Raw genomic sequence first — 22,745 nt, forward strand, 5'->3', positions numbered from 1 at the left:
TGTGTATACATACGTAGTAGAATTTTGGTTTTTTAAATATTCTGTTGAATATATGGAGGAGATTATATTTTTAAAGTCAGGAACTACTTTTGTTTACTTTGGTTCCCCCTTGGAGTCAAACAGATGGAGTTTATCCATTTAAGAAGGCACATCTGGGAATATAAATTGGAAAAACTAACAGAGTAATAACTTCTGTAGAACAGTCAAGAGTGAAACATCCAAATAAGAAGGAAATGTTATTGTGTTCATTCTTATTAGTGTGAGAAATATATTTTTATAACCTATAAATTATTGGCATGGATATTTATTCCCAGGAAGCTTCTATAGCTGAAAGTGGGAGTTGAATTATATCCTGTTCTTGGCAATCTGACTATGAAAAATTCAGTTTTGCAAAAATGAAATTTATGGGCTTTTTCTTTTTTTAAGTTGCGACTTTTTCTTATCATTCTTTTGAACCCTGGACTTTTTTCAGATTTTAGACTAGATACTGTAATCATAATCAAAGTCACAGTAAGTAAATAATGCTTGATATAGCTTCACCTGTGTAAAATACCTCTTTTAATCCTTTTCTCAAGCATTAAATCAAGTAACAACATTAAATTTGAATGCTGATAGCGAACAGTTCATTGTAAATGGACTGAGCCTGGTGAGATTTGATCTGCCAAACTGCTGGCAGCTGGTGATCAGCAGAAGTAGCCTACAGTACTGCCCTGTAACCACTGCACCACAGCAGCTCTCCATTGAATCTCCATTGCTAAGCGATGTGGTTCATAACGTGTGATATCAAATAACCAAATTGCTTAATGCAGAAATCCCAACAGTTCCTGTTGCCATTGTTAATCAAATCCCACTAATTATTAGGAAAGGGGCCCCCTTATCCAGGTCATTCCCTGCCTCGAGTCTTGATAAAGTACCATATTTTTCAGAGTATAAGATGCAGCTTTTTCCCTCAAAAAAGAGGGTGAAACTCTGGTTGCGTCTTATACACTGAATACAGCATTTTTGGCCTCCCAAAACCCTGCCCCTTTCACCACAATGGCTGTGCATAGCTTTTAGGAGGCTTCCAGAGTGCTCCTGGGGGCTGGGGAGGGCAGAAATGAGCAAAAAATGGGCCATTTCTTGCTCTTTTTGCCCCCCCCCCCAGGCCCCAGAGCACTCTATAAGCCTCCTAAAGGCTATGCATGCCCTTTTTTGACAAAAAACAGGCCTGTTTTCACGAAAAACGGGCCGTTTTTGGGAGGTCTGCAGAGTGCAAAACCTTTTTTTTTAAATTGGCCTCTTCAAAAATCTTGGTGCGTCTTATACTCTGGTGCATCTTATACTCCGAAAAATATGGTAATTGTTGTTTCTTCAGTTTGCCATACCTGCCTATCTTCCCCTCATCTCTACCCTTTTGGCCGCCCTGCACAGCGGCACTCCACAGTGGCAAAATCCATGGCACTGGAGCTTAAAAAGAGGCCTGCCCCTTCAGCAATATCTGCCAGCTGCTGCCATCCCTGGATTGCAACTTTAGCCCCAGTGCTGGTGGTGCCTCTACTGCTGAGGAGTGTCACCTCAAGACCTGGGTTGCAGCCATCTATCCCAGTTCAAAACCCCTAACAACATGCACTCTGTAGGCCCACCTGCCCCCAACAACTGTTGGCCACATGTATAGACCTTTTTCCTTCACATCTCATGACGCTTTGGAAGGAAAATAATTGAAGAACAGCACACTCAATTTGAAGGAAGGCGAACACACCTTCTCACAAGGTTTCAGATGACCTCAAAAACCTTTTGAATCATCACAAAAATTGTTTGTGCGGCCTCTGGAAAGAGGCCTGGTACAGCCAGGAGAAAACAGCAAGTGCTGACTGGGCACACCAGGGCTGGTGGAACCCCGGGTGACATTTGAAGAGTTGCTGATCGTTAAGCAAGGATTACCTGTAATTGAATCTAGTTTCACTATTCTCAGTTCTACTTAAAAGTTATTTATTTATATGATTGCTTGGCACCCGTCTTAACATCTGGGTAGCTTACAATCTTATTGTGAGCCATTTACTAAAAAAAGGTAAACAGTTTCAAAGTTACCTATCACTTCTACCAGTAGGCTGTCAAAAGTTTTAGAATTTTGACTGATTAAAAAAAAATTAAAGACAAGGAGAAAGTCATTCCTTTTCTGACCTTAGCTTATGATCAGTTCAAGAACCAAGATTAAATCCTATATTTTTTTCCTTCTGCCAAGGGTCAGTTAGGAAGTGAATCACGAGAGCCTTCATGAAAGAATTATTAACTGGTTGAGTGAGTACATCTTATCAAGTATTGTTACTGAGAAATACTTTCAATAGTTACTAATATCTGGAAATGGTTCCCTATCAGACTACTTGGAAGGAGTCAAATTGGTTTCATGATAAAAATACACAGACAGAGCTGTAGATTTAACTTAACCAAACCTCAGGAGATTTTGGTACAGTAATCAAGACAGACTCAATTGCTGTAAATCTACTACTGTACTGATTTCTACTTAGCAAAGTTGCAAAGGGTAGGAATGCAATCTATTCCTTGCACTTTTACTCTTATTTATTCTGTGATTTACCTCTCTGTCTCTTCTTTTCTGTTTTGGCCTATATCATCTTTCTTCAAGAATGATCACAAGATAAAAAAGATAACAGCTTGGGTACTTTCAGACTTTTACTTAACGTTGTTTACATGTAGTCATGTTCACATTGACTCTTGCATCTGAATTCAGACTTTTGATATGACTTACAGGCAAATGTAAAAAAAAAAATTTATTTAAAAATTCATGTGAAACAAAGTATCAACTTATGGTCAGATTTTTATGAAATAGTTTTTTTTTTATGAGGTTTTTCAGGGAATTGTACACTGACCTGTGATCAGAAATGAGATCTTCAAGGCAGCACCCATCATAAGATCCTATCAATTTTTTTCTTCTAAACTATTACAGTAAGTCTGATATCACTTCCAAGGCACCAGGCTGAAAGATGTGAATTCTCTAAACCCCAAAGAATGCTATAATCCTCCCGGAAATGTAATTATTATACTGTATTACCATAATGAAATAATTATACAAAACTGAAGAAAATGAGTCCTATTTATGGATTTACTTAGAATAATAAGTTTTCCATAAGATCCATTTGTCCGTAAGTCTCATGTCATAATTAAAATGCTACCATTCATGTCACAGTTGGTCTACTATTGAGAATTAATCCCCAAAGCATTAAATAACTGCTATATTTCATAAAAACTATTTGAGAACAGAGGGACTTGTTTATACTGTACATTTTCATAAGGAGAGCTGACTACTATTTCTATTTTGAGTTCTGTACCTTTTAGCAATATAAAATTTACTGATTTACTTCTTTCTCAGAAGTCCTAGGCAATGAGAAGTCTTGCATGTAAAATTACAACAGCCGTATTTTAAAACAGATCATACGTGCACCAGATTAATTTTTTCAATATTCTGTTTTGGTTCCGAACAATATACATTTGAATTTCATTAATGATATTTACTGTACATATGATGGATTTACTAATTGTATTAGAACTTATTTTATTCCATCTGTTCTTTACAATTTTGAAATGACTATACATAAAAGGAATTTGTTGGCACTTTGTTTTTAAGGGATGATTCAAAAGTAAGACAATGTTTTTTTAAAAAAACAAGTTAATATTTTAATACTATGCTATAATACTATGCCTGCCTAATTAGAATGACATAATAAAATTACTTGTTTTATTTCCAAATAAGTGGATTAAAGGTAGTTCTCAACTTAGGACCATAATTGGAACCAGAATTTCCACTGCTAAGCCACGCAGTTATTAAGTAAGTCAAACTTGCTTTTATGATCCTTTCCCCAAAATTGTTAAATGAAACAGTGAAGTTAAGAGAATCACATGTTTGCTAAGTGAATCCCTATTCCCCTATTGACTTTGCTTGTGGGAATCTGTCTGGGAACATCATGAATGGTGATCACATGACCCTGGGATACTGCAACCATCATAAATACAAGCCAGTTTCATTCAATTATGAGTGGGACACAGCAATGATCAGTTGCCAGAAGAACAACTACATCTATTGCCCTGCTAGTCTCTTGAGAAATAGGAGTGTCCAGTTTCTTCTTTTCACTCAAATTTAAAGCATCCATTCCACAAGATAAGACATCTAAGTTTTTTCCCCATCCTTTCACCTCCTTCCTGGCACCACTGCTATACCAGCTAACCATACTCCATTTTGATTAAATATCTAGTAACCAAGAAAGTAGAAAACAAAACTGTTCATGCAAATACAAACAAAATATACTCCAATGATATTTTATGTTTTCTGTTTGAAGTTATTACCTCACTTTGTGACACTTTTCTTGTATGTTATGTGTGTATAGGAAACACACTGCCAAGCACATTGAAAGAGTTAAAAGCATCATGCTGCTACAAATTAGGATTGCTATTCATTACAGAATGAACATTGACTGAATATTACTGTGTCTCATTACATCTCAAAAATCATATTGCAAATGGGATTTAGGAAAAATGTATTAGATCAAAAAGATGACCTATATGGGATACAGTCCTTTAATTTCTAGCATAACTGAGTTTTCGTCTTCTTTATACTATTTAAACTACATTAAGATGCACAGGTGTTCATCAATTACATTGTTAATATTGCCAGTTCATCCTACCCCAGTTGTCTGAAAACCTGGAAATAAAACAGGATCTAAAAACAATAGGGAGGTAGTTAATAATAAGCTACCATGAAAATACTTTCAATGAAAACAATATAAATCCTTTAAGCTTCTTACTTGATTGAATACAATGAATAAATTAAGAAACAGCAAGACCAAAAAAGAAAGGAAACAAAGTTATTGTTCACTTACATATGATGTAATAGTCTTTGTTTCTCTGAAATTCTAAACCCCAGAGGTTAGGGCTAAACTCTTGAAACTTGATGGTAAACTTAACATCTTGATCAGGCTTGGCACAGTTGAGCAGAGGAGTGTTGTCCTTTTTAACAGTACAGCTGTCTGCTTGGTCTTTCTCAACCATATAGACTTTGTAGTACTCATACTGACCACTAGTCTTAGAGTCCACCTTTGGGCATATAATATCCAGTTTATCTCCAATCTTTGGATACAGTACTAATCCTTGTCCAGGATGGAATCTAAAAGGGGAAAAAACAGATAAAAGTCATTCATTAGATAAAGAGAAGTATCATGCCCATAAAAAGAAACTTACAAACCGAAGATGATAATGATGATGGTAACAATAACAGCAACAACAATAATAATACAATCCAGGCTACAAAAGTAACAATAGGAGAAACCCAATTCTTTACTATGGACAAGCTGAAATCCAAAATGATTTAAGTTAACCCTCACAGAAATCCATTGCTTTCAATGAATCTACCTTAAGAGGAACTCAAATTAAGTTTCATTCAACAAGAATTAAAGAAACATTTTCTCCTCAAGCTAGTTCGAAGCAAAGAGATACTAGGTCAAAATAAATGTATGAAGTAGGATCTTATGATCTAGTATCTAATATCAAGTATTGGATAAAATTATTTAGTGCCTCTGTTCATTATACGATAAACAACTATTTCCACTGAGTTAGAGGCCTCTCTCTTAGTCTGCCATATGGTGAACCAACAAGCAGCTGCAGCTTCCAGGCACTGGATATACATCTGACTTCTTTTATTACACCATTTTATTATCCCTTAGGAAGGTTTCAGCTCATCTTTTTGAAACATAAAACAAAAGAGTAAAGCTTTTGTTTTTTTAAAGCTAGAACCTGCCCCAATAACTTGTTAAATGTTCCTAGTATCAACCAGACACATTAAATATTTCAAATTACTTAAAACTGGCTATTCACTATTCAGGCAACTCAGTTTACCTTAATGTAGACCCCTAACAAAGTTTAAGTTTTAAATGAAAATAATTTCTTGAAGTATTGGTTTATCTCCAAATAAACATACTCTTTTTAAGCAAAAAAAGTAACTGCAATCTTTACTTTCTGCCTATGATGCACGAGTCCCAATTAATATTTTTAGAGCTATGGATGCAGAATATTCCTAATATTAATACCCTCTAATATTAATATTAAACACCTCCTAATCTAAACATTTCATGGTAGTTATCTTACTGTAAGAGAAAACATTACTGAAGAAATTGGCTTCTTAATGAATAGTTATTTCCAGCAGTCTATATTAAGGACTCTGCAGCAGACATTCACATGATCCAAAATATAAAATAATGGGTAAGTATTAAGTCCCCAAGCTGTAGTGCTGTTTTATTTCATGCATCTCCAAGGCAGGCTCAAAGAGACAAATTTCATCCAGGCATGAAGATTTTATAGACTATAATAACTCAGATTACTGCAGATAGAGAGTTGTCATAATTTTAGCTTGGCCATTAATCAGAAAGATAAAAACCTGGAAGTTTGTATTTACGCACAGTTAAAGCTTCTGTATATCCTTTACATAATCCTTCAGCAAAGGAGGTGAACTAGAAACATCTTACTGTAGCCAATAACAAATTAAATGCCCCACCTGTTTTGGAAAAGGTACATAAACTGGCAGTGGCAGTGCTCAAGCTCATTAAAACAGATACACAGTGTTGCTGTTTTTTTACTTGATCAAAAACTTCCTGAATCCCACTCATGGGACTAAACACCTGAAGCGGCTATCCTCTTTTTAAAAAGTGCAGTGCAATATTTTTCAGCAGGTATAAGCTATAGCAGTTGGATATATTAGGCCGCAAAAGCATGAAATTAAAAGTGCCTCATAACTGACAATTCACTCCCACTGTACATTTTTATTCAAGTAATAAATAATATAAATGAAGCAGAGGAGCCTAAATAAGTATAAGATGAATATAAATGTAAGGTGAGGCAGACAGAGAATATATAACTTTTAGGGTGGATATACAGAATCAGATGAAGGTAATGAACAAAATGGATTTAATCTCCCTTTAACTGTTTGAGCCACGGTGGCGCAGTGGTTAGAGTGCAGTACTGCAGGCTACTTCTGCTGATTGCCGACTCTCTGCAATTTGGCAGTTCAAATCTCACCAGGCTCAAAGTTGACTCATCCTTCCATCCTTCTGAGGTGGGTAAAATGAGGACCTAGATTGTTGGGGGCAATAGGCTGACTCTGTAAACTGCTAAGAGAGGACTATAAAGCACTGTAAAGCAGTATATAAGTCTAAATGCTATTGCTATTTGCCTTACTTGTAGCTGCTACAACAGAAAATATGGAACTGCAAACGGTTACTAGGATGCCATCCAACAGACACAGGCTGATGGCACCTTTTTCCTAAACATATCCAGCTTTTATACTATCCTACTTCAGCACTGGGACAAACAATTTGAATAAGAAATACACAAACTCCAGAAAGAGATCTATGGGCTTATTTTTACTTTCTAAAATATCCCATTATTCTTGGGGGATTAAGACCTTTTAAATTTGAAAATGTATGATACATACTATAACAGTGTTTACTCTACATTCTAAAACCTATTTTTAATTTGGCTACGACTTATGACTCCTTGTTATGGGATATTTTTTAATAATTTTTAGAGAAAAGGCATGAGGTTGTGGCAGTTGGTTACATCTGTGTCTCCAAAACATCAGATACTAGAAATAACGAACCTCTAGGATTAAAGTGTGACCATCAAGGAACCACATCATAGTTTCCTTAACCAGTGGATGGAATCCCATCCCTCCTTATGTTCATTGAATGTCTACTTGCTTTCCAACCTTTATAAGTGAAATTACACATATACTAAAGTTGCCAAGGCCAAATATTGCTATCAACAGAGGGAGTACTCCTCCAAATATTGTACTACTTTGTAGAATTATCTGATTTGATCAAAACATATTTATTTTATTTGTATCCCACCTTTACAAATAACTCACAATGGTAAACATATCCAATACATTTTTCTACTTCTATTTTTTCCCACAATAACAATCCTGTGAGGTAGGTTGGGCAGAGAAAGTGACTGGCTCAGCCAGCTGGCTTTCACGGCTAAGGCGGGACTTGAACTCATGGTGTCCCACTTTTCTAGTTTGGTACTTCGATCACTAAGCCAACTAAACCACTAAACTGTTTTTATTAGACCAATCACACAAGTAATATATTTTTTCATTCTTAAGAACGGTTTACATGCTTCTTTATACAGTTAGCTTTACTATCATCTGTCTTTGATATCTTCAATATTCACAACCCTCAAATTATGACCATTTAATTAACAATGGTTCGAATTAATGATGGCTGCCAAAAACAGTGAGGTAAGACCTAAATTCAGACTTACAACTATCACTCTATACTTGTGGTCATTTGATAACAATTCTGGCACTTAGGAACCATCTTGCATTTACAACCAATTGCAGTGTTCCACAGTCATGGAATGTGAATTTGCAATATTTTTGGCCACTTTCTGACAAAAACTGCCATTGGGTAAGCTAGATTCACACCTATAACTACATGACTTGACTTATGACCATCATAAAAATGTTCATAAACTCAAGTCAGGTCACATGATGATTTGAGTTATGACAGCAATGACTTACAATCCTGATTCCAACTGCAGTAATAAATCTAGGACTACCTGTTTAGATTACTTCTAAGTACTGCCATAAAAAAGGTAAAGGTTCCCCTCATACATATGTGCTAGTCGTTCCCAACTCTAGGGGGCGGTGCTCATCTCTGTTTCAAATCCAAAGAGCCAGTGCTGTCCAAAGACATCTGTGTGGTCATGTGGCCGGCATCACTAAACGCCGTAGGCACACGAAACACTGCTACCTACCCACCAAAGGTGGTTCCGATTTTTCTACTTGCATTTTTACATGCTTTCGAACTGCTAGGTTGGCAGAAGCTGGGAAAAGTAACAGGAGCTCACTCCATTACGCGGTGCTAGGGATTCGAACTGCTGAACTGCCAACCTTTCTGATGGACAAGCTCAGTGTCTTAGCCACTGAGCCACTGTGCCCCTTTTAGGTACTACCATACTGCTATGGAATTTTATTTTTATAAAAGCAGAATTTAATTTAAAAGTTTTTAATTATTCAATTTGAGCAGAATCAAATTATTTCTTCTGAAAGCACAAGCATCACATCAATCATGTGTTCATTTGTTAGACTACAACTTTAAACAATATGCTGAAGATCTCTCTTGAGTGGGAAACATGTAAATCAGAACAAGGCTGCTAACAATGAGCTTCCCTGGACTATGTTACGTTTTCAGATTATTAACTGCACAGCTGCTATTCACAACAGGTTTTATCGATAGAGAAGCACAGTTGACACAAGACTGGATTGGTCTTCTATTCTAAGAATATGTCATTACTGAGGACTGCAACAGGACAACAGCTTCTAGACAAGCTTTCATTTGCAACACTGTGATTCTTAATCCCTTTTTATAAACCACATTCTCTTCAAGGGATGAAGATATTATACAGATGAACACGCAGGCTTCTCAAACATTCCCATTTCCTGTGTTCACTTGAGATGAGGAGATAAATTTGGCATTTGGGTCTGTTTTAGAAATGTTACAAATTACAGGAATATTTATAGAGCCCAAAACAATGGCCTCCATCTTTTGGGCCTTAGTTGAACACATCTGGAAATTTGATAGCACGCTATGGGTTCTCCCACAAATTGTCTGCCATGAGGAAAGGCTGGTCCCTTCACAAAATGTTATCTGGAGAAAATAGTATCTTGAGAAATAGCTTCAAAAACACACTATCTCCTCCAGGTTTCCTCCATGGATATTAACAAGACCCCTGATTTCCATTTTTGTCTTGTTATCATCACTGATGGCTAACTTCCAAACAAGCTGCAACCACCTACCATTTATATTCTCTAAGATTACCGTATTTTTCAGAGTATAAAACACACTTTCCCCCTCCTAAAAGAAGCTGAAAATTTGGGTGCGTCTTATACTCCGAATGTAACCCTGCCCACTCGCCGGCCCCCACCCTTTGGCCTCCACACGTCCTCCTCTTGGCTGCAGAGATTGTCACTGACAATGGCTTGTGCTTTTGGCCTCTGTGCATCGTGTTTTCAATGCTCCACTTGAGAGCCCTTCAAGGCTGTGGGGATTACCAAAACACATTGCTGCTGAAAGCCCAATGTGTTTGGAGGCTGAAATCATGACCTGCAGTGCCCAAAATGGCTACCCTGAACAGTTGCTGCCTTCTCTTACCCCTTCCATGCTCCGCCTGTTTTAGTCACTGGAGCTCCCTCTGACGATCAGCTGTACTTTTGAAGCTGTTTTTCAGCCCCAACGCGAGCTAAGCGATCTTCCATGCTTTGCCTGCTTTTCTAATTGCTGCTCCCTCCAACGATCAGCTGTGCTTTAGAAGCTGTTTTTTAGCCCGTACCAGTCCCAACCTCAAAACCAGCGACCCAACTAATGTGCTGAAGCTGACCAGGCTAAAGGACTAGCCAGTTGAATACGTGGTAGGCAGATTTCCTCCCCCCCCCCTATTTTTCTCCCCCAAAACTAAGGTGCATCTTATACTCTGGTGCATCTTATACTCTGAAAAATATGGTATATAGTGTCCAGGGACATTCTTGAAAATACAGGTAGTCCTCGACTTACGACCATAATTGAGACCCAAATTTATGTTGCTAAGGGAGACAATTGCTAAATGAATTTTGCCCCATTTTACGACCTTTCTTGTGACAGCTGTTAAGTGAGTATTTGTAGTTAACTTAGCAACACGGTTGTTAAGTAAATATGGCTTCCCCTTTGGCTTTGCTCATCAGAAGGTCGCAAATGGGGATCACAAGCCCTGGGACACTGCAACCACCCTAAATATGAGTTGGTTGCCCAGCATCTGGATTTTGATCGTGTGCCCATGGGAATGTTGCAACGGTCGTAAATGTGAAAAACGGGCATAAGTCACTTTTTCCAATGCCATTGTAACTTCGAAGGATCACTAAACGAACTGCTGTAAATCGAGACCTGTGATGATGACACAAATGTTTTGAATTGCAAAATGTCAGGTCTCTAATTTCTTCAGATTAAAATGTTTCTTTAAAAAGTTTGACCGTTCCCAAGGAATAATTTAATACAGAACAGAGCAACGTAATTGGAAGGGACCTTGAAGGTCTTCTAGTTCAACCCCTTGCCAAGGCAGGAATCCTTATTGCATCCTGGACAAATGGCTGATCAATATTTTCTTGAAGACCTCCAGCAATGATTGTCTGCAATCATATCACTCTTCAAAAAAGAACACAATGAAACTCATTAACCCACAAAGCAAATATATATATATATATCCAGGATTCAAAACATTTCGTAACTGTGGCATAAGTACATATGGAAAATTTTAATCCATTTACTGATTCATGTTTGGTTACACAAGGAAGCAGCTGGTATGTGGAAGATTTGTTATCTACCAAGTGAAAAATGTTTAGGAGGAGGAAGGGGAGGAGGTATTTAACTTTGCTATAATATGTCCAATATGAAATTAGAAATGGTAATTCTGGTTATTCTGCTCATATGCCTAGCTATGAGACTTGCTACCTACGCTGAACTCTTACTAACATGAGAATCTCCAGTATGAAAGAAAAAGCTTAATTCCACTGAAATATTATTTAACTCAGATTTCAGAAATATATCAGTAGTAAAATTAGAGTTGTGTCTTTAAGAAATGGATTGTGAATGATTATGGATCTACTAGGAGAGAATGAAGCTGTCTACACAGATACAGGGAAATTAGATGCTTGCTGCCACTACTTCTGGATGAATCATGCCTGCACCTCTTGGCAAAAGTCCAACTCTTGACCCCATAACCTCACTCCACATTTACTTCTCCAGATCTCAATTCTCAGCCTCAAAGTTCTCTCTCTTTCTCTTTTAAGTATGCCCTATGTTTTCAGAGGAATAGGCTGTTAATAGAGAAGGCAAGGAAGCTGTTGCTGAATTAGGTTCTTTGAAAAAGCACTTTAAGAATGTGCTTCAAGGAAGAATCTGAGCATTTCCAAGAAAAATGCGGGGGAAATTGCATGGTGGACTGGGCAAACACAGAAAACAAAATCACATTCAGTTGAATGTTTACCATTAAAACTATGTATGGTCTTTACACTTTTTTTACATGCACAAAACACACAGGCATTTTTAAGACCACTAAATGCAGGAGAAGAGTTGCCCAAAATAACAAATTAATCAGTAATTGAAATAACAAATCAAGAGTAAAATGAGAATCCACTCTTTTTTTTTAAACAAAAGCCTCTTCCCAAAGATAGGATTTTCTGGGTAGCACTTTACTGCCCCCTTTTGCACTTTAACATTAAAACAAGTCTGAACATGAACGTGATTGTGAATCTCTGTGAAATAGCAGATGACTAGCACAGAAGTAAAGACTTACAGAACTCCTAACCTGCATTTTATAGCCTTTACATTGCTAAATAATTTACAGTAGCAACCAGGATGGCAAAGCAAGTTAAACAAACAGCTTAGGAATTAATACATGCAGGGTTAAATCCAAACATTCTACTTTCTACAGGCAAAGCTACACCTGAGAAGAATCTTTTCTGTTATTTTACATTGTCCTCCTTTTTTTTAAATCTAGGAAGGAAAAATACACTGCCATTTAAATTTGTTTGCTATGGTTACAAGGAAAGGCAGCGGGAGCTAAAGGCCACTACTATTGGATAGCCGTAGCAAGGTCTTAAATGCACAAAATGATTTTCCTACAATCGCCATGCCAAAATAAAGTAACATGAATTAATTCAAATGCCCTGCTATCTATGAGACAAAAAGCTAGTTCAGCTTTCTAAATTACAAACACACAGTAATTTCATTAAGCATAATGATACTGTACTCCTGCATACTACTACTTTTCTTTTGCAAGCAAAAATATCTTCCTTTGTGGCTCACTGTTTATAAGCATGCTGTCCTGATAATGGGAAGGCAAGACAAATGCTCTCTTCTAAAGGTACCTTGGAATCCATGAATAAAGCCTGTATGTGCTAGGCACCTTTATATTTAAACTTAATCCCTTTGCCTGTCATCTTAAAATTGCTAAACAAGTCCCAATAATATTACATTCCACTGCCCTTAGCCATATGCAAGTGAAACCTTCATTTTGATGAAAGCCAACTCCCTTTGATATAAAATTTAGTTTTCATTTCTGCTGCCACAAAAAGAAGAGTCTGACACTGTATTAAAAAGGCAGGTGTGTATGTTCAAAAGATACAGCACTAACATTTCTATGTTACAAACAAGGCCATCATTTTTTTTTCAGCTATTTTTGTAACATGATTACGGGGTGGGGGAAGATCTGCCTGCTAGGGGAAGTTTTGTTGAATTGTGTAGTAGGATGCTGGTAAATGTTCTTTGTTTTAAAGGATGAACATATATATACAGAATCTGAAGTAAGATAGCAAAAACCAGCTAGCTTGCTTTATTAATGGGCATGGCAACTTATAAGCAAAGCTAGCAAAACCAACACAGAAATAATTTTCCATTGCTGGCCTATCAAAGATTCTTACTCTTAAAATCCTTTGTTAGTCAGAATGTAAGGCGGCAGTTTAAAGTTTGAGGTTCCTCTTAATTGCAATTGTGAGGGTTTTTTTTTAACTCCAAGTTCAAAAAGAGTGGTGGCAATCTTGTCATTGGCTGGAATGTCAGACAACTGCACCTTATAATACAGGAAATTCTAGTTTCATTATTCTTTGATGGAAATTTGCCTGAGTGAGAAAATCACAGGGACGCAGAAACTTTCCAAAACATGCTGTTTTCAAGCTGAGATTTAATGCAGCAATTATTTCTTCACCCCGGCAATACCTATATATAAAGCTAGCCCTATTCAAGCTCATTCTTTCTTCTTTTGGAACTGAATTTGCATTTGCACCACCCCACCTTGCAATCAGGATAAGTCCAACATCTATATACCAAACAAGAAAACCACCAAGATATAAATTATAAGATACTTAAACATCTATGCTAACATTGTTTAATAAAAATAAAATTACCATATATGATCCAAATAGAAGTCAATGATGTATTAAAATGCATGAATCAGTATAAATTATTTTATGTCGTTCTGAAGTATCCTTGTTTTTATCCATAATACTAAACCATAACATATGTGTATCTGTTTCTTTTTAATTTGTATAGTGCATGAATTCTTCTTACTAGAGAGGCATGCACAGATCACACTACACATCAAAACTAGCCAACTGTATGGGGTTATTTGTTATTTGAGTAATAGATATTTCCAATACCTTCAGGTCAATCTATTGCCATATAAAATTTATTTCCAAACAGTCGAAATTCCCATTTCAGCTCTTAATCACTGCATTCATTATATATTTAGTGAATTGTTTTAAAAACAATAATTCCTTAAAAGTAAAAAGTATTAAAAAGTCTGCAAGATACATAATGCCACAAATTTATAAATGTTGAAACAAAAGTATGATGCCATGATGTACAACAAACTGGCTAAGGGTTAAGACCAAATAGAGTTGTGTTGGTCAGTGAGACAAATAACTACATTGCTGAATCGAACTAAAAACTCGTGTATGGCTCATTCATGCATTTACTATAACATTTATTTGAAATTATGTGTATAACTTACAGGACCCAGCATGTGTGTGTCACGTTCAAAGCATACTTTTAACCTACATTGAACAATGATTATTTAAAATCTATTGAGATACTTCTGCTCAAATGTCAATTTCGCCACCACAGATGTATGATACTCCATGTGTGGTTATCAAATTAAACTGAGCTATAAACCCAAATGCATTTCCCTGAAGAAAACCTCTCTAAACTCGGTGGGACTTCTGTACAGATGTGCTCAGGGCTGCACCATTATTTTTGTCATTCTTATTTCAGCCAAGCTAGTTTCTAAAATATTTCATGGAAGCGTTACCAAGCTTTCTTCCTCTAGGTATACAGTATTTTACCAAAAGCCAAAATTGTAACAATGGGTGTCATTAGTACTACATTACTAAAAAAAAAACTGATTGCCACAAAGGTTATAAATCTATTACTTTAATAATAAACAATTTAAGAAAATCATAAGAGAGACACTAGTTTTGTGGAGCCTAAAGTAATAGAAGTCATGGTCACATCTGATTTTTAACTAATCTCTCTTGCAGAATTTCAGGTCCTCACCAGGAAACTTATTTTCCCATGCTCATTTCACCAGTGAAATCTAGAATTCTCTTGAGGTGGGGGGGAAACCAGGAACAGCACCAAAGATAAAGCACTGCAGAATAGTTAAACCAGACTGCTCTTGGAATACAAGTGAGAATTAATTAAGCATGAGGAAAACAAATGGAGACTGGGCAAAGGATGGGACCTCCCCCGCCCTCCACAAAAAAGATGCTCTTCAATCTAAATGGCATTTTTATCCAGTCAAGCATACAAATGAACGGCTGTTTGGGCACCACTATGGCCAATGGTTATCCAATACATGTGGCCTTATTGGATAACTCATCCGAGAGTCAGCAAGGCAACATATGAAGATACACATACATTACTTTCTAGCTGGACTTTTTAAATCCAACTTCACACATGAAAAACTCCGACAGGTATAAAGAAGTTTAAAATTTAAAAGTGGAAGTAGCAGTTTGCTAGAAAATGGGCTGGACTTGAGCTGAATGTTTTTTGGGAAAGTCAGTGAGGCTCTTAAGTTAGGAGTTGAGGACTGCTTCAGACACCATGGTATTCTGCGAGAATAAGATAGACAGCCATTTCCAGGAAGGGTTGCTTACATGAAGGTCTATAGACAAAGTGGCTAGTGGTGAGTTGCCAATTTTTTATACCGGTTCGAGCACGCTAAAGTACAAAACGCTTCTTTACATGCACAGAAGCATCCAGGTAGGTGGGTGGAGTCTCCCACCACTGCTACTACCAGATTGCCTGGTCCGTCCAAACCAGGATCAACCCACCTCCGAAAGTGGCCCAGAATGGCAGATGAAGCCAATTTAAATATAGGATGTAATGACACCCTTCACTGAGCCTCTCCGTGGGAAGCTGGCTTTAAGAAGAACATGACAGACTGTAAAACCTACGGTATCTCTTCCAAATTTATTCTTTTTGGTCAACATTTCAATACTCCTGTCATTTTTAATAATTAAAGAATGTGCTGCTGGAGGACTTAGGAGAGCTGGCTCAAATCAGTATTGGGGAAAAGTTATAGGAAAGCCAAAAGCAGTATGGATAAACCCTTATAAAATGATAATGGCATTATAATAGTCACAGAGCCACATGACTCACTTCATTTTTGATTCTTGCGATTTCGCCGGATCTCCGTTGTTTAAAAGGTGCCAAGACACACTTTCTTTCACCTGGACATGGGTGTATACAATGGCTAATCTGAAAACATTTCCACAAAATGGTGGATGATTTTATTTGTCATATATATTTATTTATATAGTTGGCCATCTTCCTAATTCACAGGGAACAAACAAGTTGATATTCTATCTATATGAGCTACAATTTAGAATATGAATGTCACAAGCATTAAAATTAGTTGGCTATTTCATTCCGAGAGAAGTCTTCCACATGATTTTTATTATTCCAGTAAGGAGCAGCAAGATGTTACTCACCGAAAGACTCTAGACAATGTAAAAACTGATGTATGCTCATCCATTGCTTCTCCTAGCTTTAATCAAGTATTTTAAAAGCATTCAGAAGAGTTAACCTCTTCGGAATGCCAACCGCCAATCTTTATGGTTCATTTTTTCTATGAAGTTGTATCAACCAATCATAGAAGACCATCTATATGATTTATTCATATATTATTTCATAATGCAAATAAACTGTTGTACTTTCAGAATTGTCTACGATATCTAAAAGCCACAAAAATGATTGGACAAAATTGGCTATTTTGAAAACGATAAAAGTTTAGGAATTGACCCAACTTTTTTTTTAAAAAAATGTTGCAATTATTTTAATGAAAATAGACTTAAGGTCCAACTATACATCTTTTGGAAAATGATAAAATAATGCGTTAACCAATGGTATTTCTTTTTACGGAGTAGCTAACATGAAGTGCTTTCACACATCAGGCAAAGCAACTACCTATGGTACATCTAATAGTCCTACAAAAATTAATTTGAAAAAGATCTAAAGCAAAGCGCTCCACAAGTGAAATACCATGATGTAGTCCCTTCACAGGTTCCCATATCAATTGTGGAAGACTCAGTGAAAACACCTTTCTTTTAAGCTGTTAGAGCTCCCACAGACACTTGGCTGGCCGCTGCAGGAATAGAATTTTGGGCTAAAAAGGTATCTGGCTAGGTCCTGCAGAGCTCTGGTGTGCTAGAAAGATCACCAATCAGGGGATGGAAGAGAAAAGGACTCTTTAGCAGAATTAGTTTCATTGGAATCCAGATGTAGGAACATAAAATAAATAGCAGATCATGCAACCGTTCAATCTCACCCATTTGGAGTTCAAATTTTCTTTGGCCTTAACTTTCAAAAAGGGAAACACTTACATTCATGGATACAAGAAGTTTTGGATCCGGTTTATCAAAAATATTTGGATTGTAGAAAAGTAGTATAAATTAGGATCAAGTCTATTCTCAACGGAGGAAGGTCCATTGCTTTCAAATGTCTTTTGGGAAATCACTATGTCCCTGCCCAATCTATCCCAGAGTTAGCCATGGAGGAAAATCCCACTATGTGCACAAGTTAAGATATAACTTGTATAAAATTAGAAATAAATTATGTGCAGTACTGAATGTGGTTATAAACTCAAAGCTGCAAAAAGCTGAATTTCTTCTAATCTAAATGAACAAGTTTCTAGTAACTTCAGAAGGAAAAACTAGGTGTGAATAAAACGCAACCAGAACAATATTCAATGTCATAAGAAAGAGTTTGACCTCTACACAAGAAGTTATTCCTTGCATTTACCACCCGCCTTAGAGTGTGCTTCAAGAAAGAAATCAGCACAACTTATCTGCAGGCTAACGGCTTCTTCACTGCATTGTGAAAATTCCTTTCAAAGAGATAATACAGTCCTCCAGCTGCAAACTTCAACGCAGTGCAAGTTCTCATCAGAACAAAGATGTACAAGTAAGTGCGATGTTAAAATGTACTGTATGGCTGATTTCAAGAAGGAACATTCATGAAGAAACATACCTGACAACCTCTGCATAGAGAAACACTATATAAATAATTGCCTCTTCTTGATGTATCACAATGTACATAGCCTTATCTGCAACATTTCAGAAATGAGACATGACAGGTAGGTTCGAAAGCTAAATGTTGGATAATGGTTAGCAAACAAATGACATAGGCTTTTGCATTATTTCTTTAATCACTTTAACCCTTGTTCCAACAGAAAGCATAAGGCCAGAGTAATTCAGCTGCTTCTTTTGTCATTTGCCTTCCATAAATATGCACCAGTCTGCATTTGAAAGGCTGAAGGAGGCTGCAAGCTTGCTGGACATTTATCATGCCCTGTTCGCTGTGAACAAGCAAATACTTTAGTTGAATAGCCCATTAGCAATCATTGTCAAATGCAGAATGTAAGGTGCTTGGATGTGACCAGCCTTTAAAGCAGTGAAGGGCCTCCCCTGAGCTTTGTATACTATCTGCAGCCTAAAGGGACCTTTTGCTATAGATTTCTGAAGGTTAAGGAGAAATACTGAAAAATTCACATTGCTCATTGTTACATATTTCTTAAAGCATATCAACTTGGGATAATTGGACTATTTGCGTAATGGGTCAAAAAAAAAGTTTCACCAATATTTTTTTTTACACAGGAAAATATGTGATTCGGTAAATTTTAACCAGTCAGCTTTCTCCAAATATGCCAGAACTTAAAATACAAAATTGGGACAGATTGCAACAAGCCTTCTACGATCCCTTAACCCATGCTTTGTTCTATTAAAACACTCCCTTCTCTTTTGTATGTGATCTACAAACTTGCATTTTAAAATCACAAATATCATAAAAAAAAAGTTTCACAGGAGCTTCATATAAATTCAGCCACTTATCAGATGACTATAAAGATTTTAAATGAACTTCTCTTATTCCTAAGAAGCGAGGGCAACAAAACAGAATGTTTAGTTTTGCTTCTCCTGTGGAGCGCAAGACTGAAAGCTCGGCCAGAAAGGCAACTAAAAAGGCAACTTCTCTTAAAAATAATTTTTTAAAAACTCAAAGATACCCTCCATTCTACCCATCTCCTATTTTCTTTGCTAACATGTCCCTACTTGAATCCCAAATAGATTAAATAAATAAATGTGAAGGGCAGCTAATCCTACAGGAGGTATGTCATTGCTAGAGCTGAAGTTTAAAAAGTGGGGGGGAGATTTGCATTTGAACCATTCCAGGGTTCCAAAGTTTTAATCAACCCAAACTTCAGCAATAAAAAAGGCAGTAAATGAAATCCACCTTTACCATATTAAGCACCACCAATGAGCAAGAACTGAGCAGCCTTTCTCTGCTGCCCATCCAGTCTGGCCATAAGAAGGCCTTTATACTTCCTAATCCCAACCCCCCCCCCACCCCAAGATTTTCTCTCTCCCTTTTTTTTTCAATTCTCACATAATACCTTGCAGCCCCTGAAGGCAAAGGCCCTTCGTTTCTACACCCCTTTCACCGACATGTCATTTCCAACATCAAGCTAATCTATATGTTGCCATGGTATCCCCCTTTATCTGCCTTTACATCTTATGAGCGGCATGGATTTACCACATTATTTTTTTATCTGAAAGACAGAAAATGGTGGTTTTATTGCCATACAATCAGATTACCGCTGCTAGTTTCTCTATGCCTTTTTACCATACTTCAATCAAAAGGGATCACTTTCTTTATACTCTGCCCTTGATTTACATTACATATGTAAGGGCCTAGTCTGGGTTGTAATCCCCTTATTAACTAGAAGCGGGGTTGATTTGCCTAAAAATAAAAGCAAATTGTGTCCGACCTTTTCATTTTGTTTTTGATTCGGAACTACAAAATGGATTATCAAAGAAATCTTCAGAGTTCACACGGCCACTATACTACTGAATTCAAAATGAGAATTAAACAAGTTAAACAAGGAGAGCAATGTCAGGGGTTTACATTTTCTACCACGGCTGAAGGGCTGAATAGTAGTCCTTCTTTGTGTACTTTGCCTACAGAGAAAAACAATGGATCTGCACGAGTTTTGTTCCCAAGCAGTTCTGACATAGTCCCTAGCCATCAACTTTACACTGACCGCATTCAGATGGGGGCCGGGTGGATAGGATATAGTCTTAGACCCATACCTCAATACCAACATATATTTAGCCCCTTTGGGTTTCAATCGAAATACTTTAATTATGTAAGTCCCCTTAAGCAAGATCTATTTGATTGTATAGAAAAGACAGAGTCTACATAGAAGGATGTTCATTGGTGGAAAAACATTTTTGTTTACTTAAAAAAAAGTTGAGGGGAGGAAAGTTTTGATGAGAATATTTTTTCTTAGAAACAGCCACACTCAAGAGGGAAGCAGGGAGGAAGGAAGGAATTAGGAAGGAAGGAAGGAAGGAAGGAAGGGAGGGAGGGAGGGAGGGAGGAAGGAAGAGTTGGTTTAATAAACTCTCTACATCAGTGGTTCTCAACCTGTGGGTCGTGACCCCTTTGGGGGTCAAATGACCCTTTCACAGGGGTCATCGAAGACCATCGGAATACACTTATTTTTGAAGGTCTTGGGAACCGAGACACCAATTTTATGGTTGGGGGTCACTACAGCATGAGGAATTAAAGGGTTGTGGCATTGGGGAGGTTGAGAACCACTGCTCTACATGGTACAGTATACTGCCATTACATTTTCCCCATCAAAGATCATGAACAGAGAAGGAGAAACATATAAAGAAAACTTCCTAAGTCAACTTCAATTTCAGTCACTTCATTGTCTACAGCTATTACTGAATTAAGATGCCATATGGTAAACAAAAAAATGAATTAAGAGTTGATTTACTTTAGAAAGTTTACAATAAGAAGCTTTGAGATTTTCTGTGTGTGTGTGTGTTTGTGTGTGCGCGCATATACACATAGTATGTACATATACTATGTTCCCAACTGATCATATAATAGCAATAATGATAATGTATATGAAGGCAAAAAGAAATGCATTCCAAATGTAGCCTTTTGCTGTAGGGTAAGCATTATCTATATTTTTTAAAGCTTGAGTTACTCATTGCATCTTGTGTCCTTCAAAGATATTGGACTGCTACTCCCATACCTATCAGCCAACATGACTCAGTTTTATGGGAATTGCAGTCCAACATATGTGAAGGTCACTACTTGCAATCGGTAAATCTCTTTAAGGATATTTCTCAAATGGACTCAGATTAATCATACACACTACTTTAAACCAGAATTGGCAATGTGGTTTAAAGTGAAATCTGAAAATTTGACTTAATCTCATTATATAAAATTCTATATTGAACTCAGATACGCTTTTAGAGATATGATCTTTTATTATGAAGACAGTTTTATGAGTTCCCAGTTAAACCCTATACATTTGGGCAGATAATATCCAATGAGTGATAAAGACTTCATGTGCATCATCTATAACTCACAAAAAATAATATATATGCAGTGTTTTCCAGGTATCCCTATATAAATTATATTTCACAGACAATAATAGTTAAGATTAAGAAGCAAGGCTCTGGGTTTCTAAATAAATCATTAAGGAGGTTTTACCAAACGTATCGCAAGATGTAGCCTTTCCTTGCTCGCATAGCTTTTGTATCCTTCTGAAACAAGACTGTCTGTTACAAGTACTTTATCATCCTGGCAAAATGCAAGAAATGGTGATGTGAAGGCACTCACAATTCACCCTCACTATTCCCCCACTTTCTTCCTTCTCTGTATTAAAACCGACAAGATTAACCCAAAGTAAATTGCAGAGCACAGTTCAAGGAGCTATTCATTCAGCAGTGAATGTGCATTTGTTTGCCTACGAGAAAACAAGAATAAGAATTTCACAAACAAACAATGAGAAGCAGGCTGGTTTATGCTACTGAAGAGACAGCTTAAATAGGCCCATCAATTGTAGGCCATTTTATCAGTCTCTGACAGGCTTATGTTTATTCAAGCTAACTGCTGCAGATTTTATGTGTAATAGGTTATCGGGATACTGTTTGGCTATTTGTTTGCTTTTCCTTAGTCAAATTACATCTAGTTAAGGAGAAGAGTTCCACCACTGGCAGAATATTTGGCTGACATAACTTCTCTACACAAGAAAGGACAAATTTAAGTAACCTCACTGATAAGTAAATGTGTCTGCCCTTCACTCTGAAACTCACCTAATAAAACTTCAGTTCGGGATTTATATGTAATTGAGAAATCAACCTACCGGCTACAAAGATTTTAAAAAGTCAAGATACGCAAGGCAATTGTTGGCCGGAAGAAATTTCTTCAATCTGTCACTAGAGCTATAAAAGAGCTTATCTTGCCTTTGTATCTAGTTGTATCTAGTATCTAGTGATTGAGACGACTACAGAAATCGCCTGCAAAGAAAATGTGAGAGCAAAGCACAACATATGTGGCATCTCTTATGAATTTTTTTTTTTTTTAAAAAAAGGCACAGGGCATTTTCATGACAAAGGCATTAAAAGCCACAACTGGGACATTAATATGAAAGTCTTCAATTGAAAGCCTCCTTATTTTTGTTTCCTGATCACTGTTAAAGATGCTAGTTACCAATATAAATAACAGAACTGGAATTTGGGAAATCAGGTCCTGAGAGAATGCTGGTTCACCTTCTATGGAATTACCTCTCACATTCAGTGGGACCTGGTCTTGACA

General features: G+C 36.9%; 1 protein-coding gene across 1 annotated transcript in view; it reads right to left on the reverse strand.

Annotated features, from left to right (window-relative positions):
* The window catches only part of EFNB2 (ephrin B2), a 52,512-nt gene that overhangs the window by 25,791 nt on the left and 3,976 nt on the right, over positions 1 to 22,745 (reverse strand). Inside the window, exon 2 of the mRNA XM_081948424.1 lies at positions 4,869 to 5,152. Coding sequence (XP_081804550.1) covers positions 4,869 to 5,152 — 284 coding nt within the window. The remainder of the gene's footprint in view (positions 1 to 4,868; positions 5,153 to 22,745) is intronic.

The sequence above is a fragment of the Natrix helvetica genome (assembly GCF_964273705.1).
Source record: "Natrix helvetica genome assembly, chromosome: 3".
Classification (NCBI taxonomy): Eukaryota; Metazoa; Chordata; class Lepidosauria; order Squamata; family Natricidae; genus Natrix; species Natrix helvetica.